The sequence below is a fragment of the Eschscholzia californica genome, unplaced genomic scaffold (assembly GCF_041429995.1).
Source record: "Eschscholzia californica isolate CP2 unplaced genomic scaffold, dmEscCali1.0.p SCAF_4, whole genome shotgun sequence".
NCBI classification, from domain to species: Eukaryota; Viridiplantae; Streptophyta; class Magnoliopsida; order Ranunculales; family Papaveraceae; genus Eschscholzia; species Eschscholzia californica.
The window spans coordinates 17,612,627-17,621,641 of record NW_028238461.1 but is presented as its reverse complement, the minus strand read 5'-3'; the positions used below and the strand labels follow the sequence as shown (position 1 = coordinate 17,621,641).

The following is a 9,015-nucleotide window of genomic DNA, read 5'->3' as shown; positions in this document are numbered from 1 at the left end:
AGTTGCATAAAGGAAGCATCTACATTGATTTTAAGATATGGTTTCGATGGAGGTCTCCATTGTTCTTGCTGTGGTTTATCCCTGCATTTGTTAGTTATAATAGATTCAATTTTGAGTGGCGTGGTTGAAGTGTTGTTGATGTGAGAGATCATCTGAAGAGGGGGTTGTTTATTGGCAGTAAAGCAATTTTTGCACCTGGCTTTCCATATAAACCATAAGATTTTTGCATATAAATTAGTAGTATCCTCATCCAGATTTTCCATTGTTGAATCCAAAGACTTACCGTGCTTAATTGTTCCGATCTAACGTGAAAGTTGAACCATATCGCTATAGCGTAGTTGCAGTGTAACATCACATGGTCTAGAGTTTTATTATCATTACAGTTTATACAAGAGTAATTGTTGCTAATATACCTTCCGATTTTGTCCTTTACTGGTATACTATTCGTACAACATTTCCAAATGAATAGTTTTATACGTGGTATCGTGTTCAGATTCCAAATGAAAAACCAGTCATTGTGATCCTCCATAGGTCCATTGCTACCTGTTCTAAGATAATTATACATTGATTTAATTGAGAAGTTACCGGATTTTGTTAGCGTCCATTTTGACGGGTCCTCCTTATCTGTCTGCAAATTAATACTCAAAATCGCGTTGCAGGTGTCAATATCAAAACAATTGTTAATCAAATTAATATTCCAGATATTATGATGAGTTGGGCAACCCAATTGAGGTTAGAGTAACTCTGATTGGTGATAGGGGGTGGATGGTTCGGGATCTAGAGCGTCATTGTTGATATCCCAAAAGACAAGACCATCAATTTGACTGAAATGTTTGCTCATAGACTTCCAAGGTCAAGAGTGGTTAGCTTTAGGAGTGGAGGGTTTTTGTAATTTAGAAAAATATTTGGCTTTGAGAACTTGGGCCTAGATCGCATGAGGATTGTTGGGCGACCAAGTGTTGACCTTGAATTTAATTGTTAGAAAGAACAATTGGAAAAAAATTCAACAAACTTTTAAGTCACAAAGGACCAAATTCAAAACCATGATAACAGGGGGACTCCCTGGGCATACTCCCGGGTGTACTCCCCCTCACAATGACAAGGTCACTTTTGTCTTTTCACAATTTTGTTAGATTGAAAAGACCAAAATGATCTTGGCTTGTGAGGGGGAGTATACTTCACCGAGTCCCCCATTCATTTTCCAATTCAAAATTGAAGTAGCAATGATGGTGTGGGGTCCGTTTGACGGGGCTCTACCGTTTTCTACTCTCTAACTTTGAGCTTGGAAACTCTCTCTTTTATTGACACGTTATCAAGAAGGTCATAGAGACGGTGGAAGTACGCGGTACTTCTATCAGCTTTGATATTAAAATCCGTAAAATCAATAAGACGAAATTAAGCCCTATATTTGATTTTTCATTCTTTCTCTCCCTTGTTTTCTTATCTTCTTGTAGGAACCAAATAGAATTTTCTCTCTCTAGTTTTATTAATATATAGTAGTATATTTACCAACTATAAAGGACAACAATGAACCTTTCCAACCCTAAATTAGCCTTTTTTTGTTGAAGGGAACTACTTAGTTAGTTAGTTAGTTACGGAAATTTCTATTAGGGCTAAAAAGAGTAAACGGAAGTTTCTATTTTTTTTTGTTGAAACACGGAAATTTCTATTAGGGCTAAAGAGAGTTACCTTGTATATATATATATATATATATATATATATATATATATATATATACTAATGATATACTACTCGTATATTTGTACTGCCTAACCTCTCCCTATCTCTATGATGATGAAGAAGATGAAAAGACAAGAATCATGTTTAATGGCGAAGAAGACCCTCCCTGACGAAATCATCTCCAATGATATACTATCAAGGGTACCAGCCAAATCTATCTTTCGATTCAAGTCAGTATCCAAAACGTGGTGTTCTCTTTTCTCTGATCCTTTTTTCATTAAACTTCACCGTAATCATGCTCTTCAACAAGACATATTCAGTCTTATTCTCAATGACTTTAAAAATAAGAGATTATACTCTATCGATTCTGATTCATTGGCATCTCAAAAACCTCTTCACATTATCGACTACCCATTCATCTCTCTTCGATCCGATACTTTTATCCCTTTGGCTTCTTCTAATGGTTTGATTTGCTTTGCTCATTATCCTGAGGATGGTTACCAGCAAATTTACCTTTGGAACCCATCTACTGATGAGTGTACACTGATACCACCACCATCACTCCCCATACCGGAATCTTTTCAGCATTTCGTAGATGACTACGGTTTGGGTTATGATTTCAAGCTCAATGTTTATAAGATTTTCATCGTCATAATGTGGGATAACCATGGTTCTACTTTTACTCGTGTCGAACTCTACACTTTAGGCTCTGATTCGTGGAAAGTCATTAACGAACAGATTCCTCACAAAATCAGTAGTCTCATGGATAGTGCGCTCGTTAACGGAGCTCTTCATTGGATGACAACTCCGGTTATTGAAGGACCGGATAGAGCTTCCTATAATGCTATACTTTCTTTTGATGGGGCTGACGAAAGATTCAAGGAAGTGTCGATACCAAAAACATTGAATTCCAATAACTTAGCACCATCGATAAGCATTGGTGTTTTGAGCGAAAGTCTTTGTATATTTGATGATAATTGCAATGATCGTACTGATGTATGGGTAATGAAGGAGTACGGGGTGAGTGAGTCTTGGACTAAACTATTCACCATTCTCAAATGCAACATTGATATGGACTCCTTCATGACGCCGATAAACTCTTTCAAAAATGGTTACATACTATTACAGATAGATGCGAATAACATAGTTTTATATGACAAGCAGAAAGGAACTACAATTCCTAAACTAAATGATGTTGGAGATGTTGGAAAAGTTGGAGATGTTTTCGAAGTAATGTATTGTGTCAGTAGTATAGTTTCTCTTAATTCTAAAACTTATTTGAAGCAAGAATTAGGAGAAACTCCATTAAGGTTCTCTTAATCCTCCGTGAAGTATTTGTCTGAACTTTTTATTTCTTTGTAAATCTTTCTAATAGAAACTTCATTAAGCAAACTTCTTTTGGACTCAGTATTGTTATTTACGTGTTGCTATGGCATGATAATTTTTTTTCGTTTCTTCAATGTTTGTAATCTACTAGTTGGGTGTATTAGTGTATAACTAAACGGAGACTAGGAGACCATACCAAGTCCCAGTCCATAATACACAAGTAAATTGCTAACAAACACTACTTATTCGATGATTTCGTGCCAGCCTACTAAACGGGATCTCCCTACCAAGCCTTGTTCTTGACTAGAGGATAAACGAATTGTCTATGATCTGTTACCAAATTGTGTGACAACATTAGCAATTTAACAAGGGCCTTGAAGAAAAAAAAGATTGTGTATAAGTAATGTTTGTCATAGAGAAACAATGTAAACAGTTTCTGACTTGTCTTGTTTGGTCTCAATCTGAAATTTCAGTTGAAGTCCAGACCCCCCACATTTACTCATACTTGACTAACCACCAATATTGAGTTATTTGTCTGTCTTTTACTATACACAAAAGAAAAACACCAATATCGACTCGAGTTTTTGTTGATTGTGAAATTCCAAACTCATTCATTTTAGCTTCCTGTATGGATCGTACAATAAAAGTACAGGATACCTCTTAACGTTTATGGCAATCTTAAAATCTCGATCTCATATAATGTTGAGCAATATGTTCTTCAATTGTTAATAGAATTAAATCTTCACTAAGAACAATTGTATGGTACTCTAAAATAAAATTTGTCAAATGTTGATTTATCAAGTGGCTCAAAACGTCCATGGAGGTCACTATGAAAAGGGAGAAGTAATGCTCAAAATACTCAAAGCAATTTAGGATTTTGTGAATTTGATGTTAATTTGTAATGTAATAATATGAAAAACGGCGACATTTTGGATGATGATAACTTTGACATTCTCGGTATCACGGATGCCCATACCACCTTCATTCTTTGGAAAACATACCATACCACCTTCATTCTTTGGAAAACTTACTTCTTCCCACTTAATTGCAGGAGTCGTTTTTCTTTGTTCTAGCGCTACCCGTAAGATTTGCCTGAAAGCTAGATCAATTTCTTTGTAAACCCTCTTTTGAAGCACAAATACTATTGTCCACAAAATTAGTACATTAATCAGAATAGTTATCTTGTTTCTTTGTTTTAGTTTTATGTATGTTCATTGTGGGAATAGTCTCGCATGAGAGAAAGGGTATCTAGCAACCAAACATACAATGTCTAGGTCCCCTCTACTTACTGCCAATTGGTTTTGAGTTGGATGATCAAATACTTAACATGATAATAGAGCTAGGCCCACACGTGAATGGTTTAAAGCTACACGTGCTCCACGTCACAAAAGAAAGAATAAACACGTGTTAGGCTAGGCTGAAATATCGCACACGTGAGAGGGCGTGTGAGAATAGTCTTACATGAGAGAAAGGGTATCCACTATTTAGCAACCAAACATATAATGTCTAGGTCCTCTCCACTTAGTGCCAATCTACTATACAGTTTACACAAGTATGAACAACTTCGTTCTTGTAGCGAAACTATACTAGAACTCTATGGCGCATTAGCATTTGATGACCTAGTAGGTTACAGCACTAAATGCTTTTACACTCTGCTATACAGAAACATCCTCAATTACAAAATACCACTGAAACAATTGTTGAAATGAAAGAGAAAAAATCAACTTCAAATCTTCAATACCAATCTGTGGCAATAAAAAAATTTCTAGTCTAGACATGGACAAACAACAAGGTTGGAAATCAAAACGAAGACCAAAAGGAAAGTTGAGAAAACCCGGTAGCAGTCTGTGAAGGATGAAACCGAGCTTCTTGGTGCAGAAGCAGCTCAGAGAACAACAACGCTGCCCCTCACAGAAAAGAAATTAACCCAACAAATAGTTATTTGATTGATTGTAAGGGAATAACAGGATATTTCAAATTCACCAACACAAATAATTATAATAGACTACATTTCAAATTCATCATTCATGTATAACAACTAAATTCAAAAGTGAAATCAGAGTTAGAGAGGTGAAGAGATTCAAATCAGAGCTCTACATAATCTTATTAGCCTTAAGCATAAAAGAAAACCAATTTGAAATACTTAGCAATATAAGATTAGATAGATATAAAAGGAAACAAAACTAGCATGATCACAATTTATAGATGTAAGACTAGTCCTACTTGAACCAAGGGAAGCTTAATTAGTATCTGAGAATTAGGGCCGACCTCTCCATCATTGACTTGATTCTTACAAACCCACAAAGTTCACAATAAAACACAACAGATAAGGGCAGCAAAACTGCTACTAAAGCAACAAAATAAACAAATAAGGGCAGCAAAAGAACCAGCTTTCTTATCAAAGGAGATGTAGAAAAAAAAACAATTTTGTGGGGTTTTGTTGTTTTGTAGGGAGGAGGAAGAGAATAGGTTAATAGGGTTTCTTAATCTTTTTGACTGACCTAGGCTTGTGAACATAAAGAATATAATCTCAAGGGTTTCTTAATCATAACTCAAATCAAACAATAGGATCAATGGAGATAGAAATCAAATAACTAAAATCATAATTCAATAATAGTTCAAAGTAGAGAACGGATCTGAAATCCAGATGAAGATAGACAGTAGCTACTTCAATGGAGATGTGAAGACGAACAAAATAGCTTCTTCGATGCTCGAGATGTGGAGATGAACAACAACTTCTTAGATAGAGATGAAGAATGAGAGAGGGAGAAGGATAGATCGAGAGATTGAGATGGAGAAGAGAAGGAGAGATCGAGAGATTGAGATGGAGAAGAGAAGGAGAGATCGAGAGATTGAGACGGAGAAGAGGAGAGATGGAAAAATCGTGGGTTCGGGAAGGACGTGGAGAGAGAAAGTGAAGAATGGTTTTGGGAAATTTTGGAAGTAAACTTGATTTGGGAATTTTTGGGAAATCGTGGGTTAGGGAAAGTTTTCGCGTCCTCAACAAAAAAAAAAAAAAAAAAAAAAAAAAAAAGGGAAAGTTTTCGCGGGTTTGGAGAAATTTATGCGGGAAATGTTTTCCCACCAACGACGGAATTTTATTTTCCCATGCCGTTAGTAATAGTGATAGGTGACGGTTTCTAAAACTGTCGTCAATACCTTGACACCAACACCTCCTCCCCCTTCTTTTTTTTCCTGTAATTCCGTCATAAAATAATCCGACGGATTTATACCAAACCGTTATTAAAAAGACAGTACCGACGGTTTTTATAAAATACGTTTTTCATTCATCATTGTTATGATTTATACCAAACCGTTATTAAGCAAGTGCCTCCACAACTTGAGAGTAAGATAATGTCATCACCTGAGTAAAATATGTTTTTCATTCATCATTGTTATGATTTAGGTCTTTGGTATCTGATTTCATGGGTCCTAACCGTATGTTCAATATCAATGAATAAACAGACTAGAGATAATTGCCCCCTAAGAAGTTTTCCACTAAAATTGTTAGGAGATTAAAAGTGCAATCAAGAACTAGGTAAGTATAACACCAAATTTTCATTATTCCTTATATACAATATACAAGTATACTGAATATAAGAAACCAAACCAAAAGCACCTATAACTGACTGCATATCTCAATGACTTCATTAATCGGAGCCCAATCCCCGAAATTCTTTTCAATAAACTGATAAGCAATCCCACTCTTTCCACTCCCAACTATAAACATCCCACCCTTTGTTTCGCCTTCGCCTTTAAAGTTTTGATCTATCCCCATCGCTTTTGCTCGCTTATAGTTAGCAATAGCTCGCGGATTAAAAACAAACCCTTTTATGAACTTTTCCTTCAGAAGTTTCCCCCCTCCTAAAGCTTTAAAGAAATTCAGTTCTCGATCAAGAACTACAATACCTCCCCAGTACCGAGGCCAAAAATCTCTTACCTAAAATCGTATATAACAAGTTAGAAACAAGAAACTGATTGAAATAAACAAGAAAGTTCTAAGAATTTACCTCAGATTCTAGTTGGTCATGAAGAACTGCAATTAGTTGAATACCCAATGTGTCGAAGATCGGTTTTCTTGCATATAGTTGATGAGCTTCAGCTCTACACATAATGCAGCCGGGTCTTCGTATACAGAGAAGAATGGCGGGTTTATCACGCCATAACTCGGAAGCTTTCATTGGAGGTGTCATAGTTTTTACCAAGTGTTCCATCCCAATCTTATACTCTGGAGTTAGCTTCTGAACTGAAATATTCTCTATATCTGAGTATGAAGCAAGAATATTATCGTCGTTATGAGGTTTTAGACAACAAAATAATTTCCATACAGGTTCTGAAGCAACGAGTCCGTTATAGACATCTCTCTCTTTTGTATCATTATTAGAGAACGATTTTTCGGGAATTTGGTTATAAGTCATGCTTTTTCTACTTCTTGATAAGCTTTCTGTTTTCTTGGAATCCAACAAGAGTTCGCTTTCATGATTGTTTTCACTTAAAGAACGTGAAGTGTTTATCCTTCCTGAAGGAAAGGACTGAGGAATCGAAACAACAGAAGGACTAGTTGTATCGGTGAAACGATCATTAATATGACCTTTTTTCATGCCAAAATCAGAAGAAAGAGATAAACTCATGCTTTTTCTACTTGAAGATCTCGCTAAGCTTTCTGGTTTCTTGGAATCGGACGAGAGTTCGCTTTCACGATTGTTTTCACTTAAAGAACGTGAAGTGTTTATCCTTCTTGAGGGAAGGGACTGAGGAATCGAAACAACACAAGGACCAGTTGTATCGGTGAAACGAGCAATATGACCTTTTTTCATGCCAAATTCAGAAGAAAGAGATAAACTACTCATGCTAAGAATTTCGGGTAAAGATTTTCTTGATTCCTCTAGCTTATCTCCGTATTGTAGTAGAGCTCGATCGTGTAGGTATGATCTAAGTTCAAGTGCTTCCTATTATAAAATCAAGAAACAAGATAAGATGTTCATTAAACAAAAGGTACTTAAATGCTTGAATCCCGAACTAAGAGAATGAACAACAAATGCGAAAAGTATTATAATTGAAATCCCATTAACAACGATAATAAAAAACGAACTAATAAATACGAAAAAGAAAACAGAAGAAAGAAGAATCAACCTTTTGTTGGGTAGTGAAGTTTAATGCATTCATATCTTCAGAGTTCATCAATTTCAACGTCGGTATATCGTCCCAACCCTCTTCAACTAGCTTTGGAACAAGTGTGTTTAGAACTCCATTACCCACAAACTCTTCTATCACAAAAGATGCCATTGTTTCTAAACTAAGATAGTTTTAGTTCGGAGTTTTCCAAAGAACACAAGATTTTTAAGTATAACCGATTAAGTCTTTTGTCTCGTTAATATAGTGGTTAATATCCGGCCAAATTACATTTATAGTGTCAAGGAAAAGCCATTCCCACACTTTTTTTTTGTTAAGATGCCATTCCCACACTTAGGACTAAAAAGATTGTAAATGTTGATGAATTCTTATAAATGCCAAATGTACAAGTTAAGGCACAACAGGTTGATCAATAGTAAAATTTTTGGTTTAGAAATTAGATGGATGTGACGAATTTGTATATTTTAAAACTAGACAACTTTACACAATGAAAAATGATTGGGCAACCGAAAGCCAAAACAGACTCGGCGCATAAAATGAAATCAAAGGCCAAGATTTGAGGGTCAACTCTCTCTAGCTTTGTGTTTCAGATCCCAGAATATCCTGTACGTTGATATCATTTTATGTCCTGAGGCTGTGTCACCATTTGAAGGCTATATATCAAGATCATTGCCAAGTTTGGTTCTAAAAAAGAGTTACTTATTGAAATTTGATAATTATGGCCCATAAGTTTAATTTATTAGCCATTAGGTCTATTAATATGAGCATAAAAAGAATATTGAATGTGAGGTAAGAAGATTAGAAATTTAGTGTTTCTTGAAATTTTGGTGAAAAGTTGACATAGTGTTAGGTGAGATATTAAGTTAGATAATTGTA

General features: G+C 35.5%; 2 protein-coding genes across 2 annotated transcripts; one reads left to right on the top strand and one right to left on the bottom strand.

The window, feature by feature from the left end:
* The first annotated feature begins 1,827 nt into the window (after nucleotides 1–1,827).
* Nucleotides 1,828–3,000, top strand: LOC147543325 (F-box protein CPR1-like). Its single transcript, XM_086635411.1, has one exon. It carries the CDS (start codon nucleotides 1,828–1,830, stop codon nucleotides 2,998–3,000), a length of 1,173 nt encoding a protein of 390 aa, XP_086491537.1.
* A 3,589-nt stretch (nucleotides 3,001–6,589) lies between these two features.
* Nucleotides 6,590–8,783, bottom strand: LOC147543324 (uncharacterized). Its single transcript, XM_086673095.1, has 3 exons — nucleotides 8,140–8,783; nucleotides 7,017–7,955; nucleotides 6,590–6,946 (listed from the first exon to the last, which is right to left on the bottom strand). The coding sequence occupies exons 1-3, from the start codon at nucleotides 8,290–8,292 to the stop codon at nucleotides 6,626–6,628; spliced, it is 1,413 nt and encodes a 470-aa protein (XP_086529221.1). The 5' UTR covers nucleotides 8,293–8,783; the 3' UTR covers nucleotides 6,590–6,625.
* Between the last annotated feature and the right edge of the window lie 232 nt (nucleotides 8,784–9,015).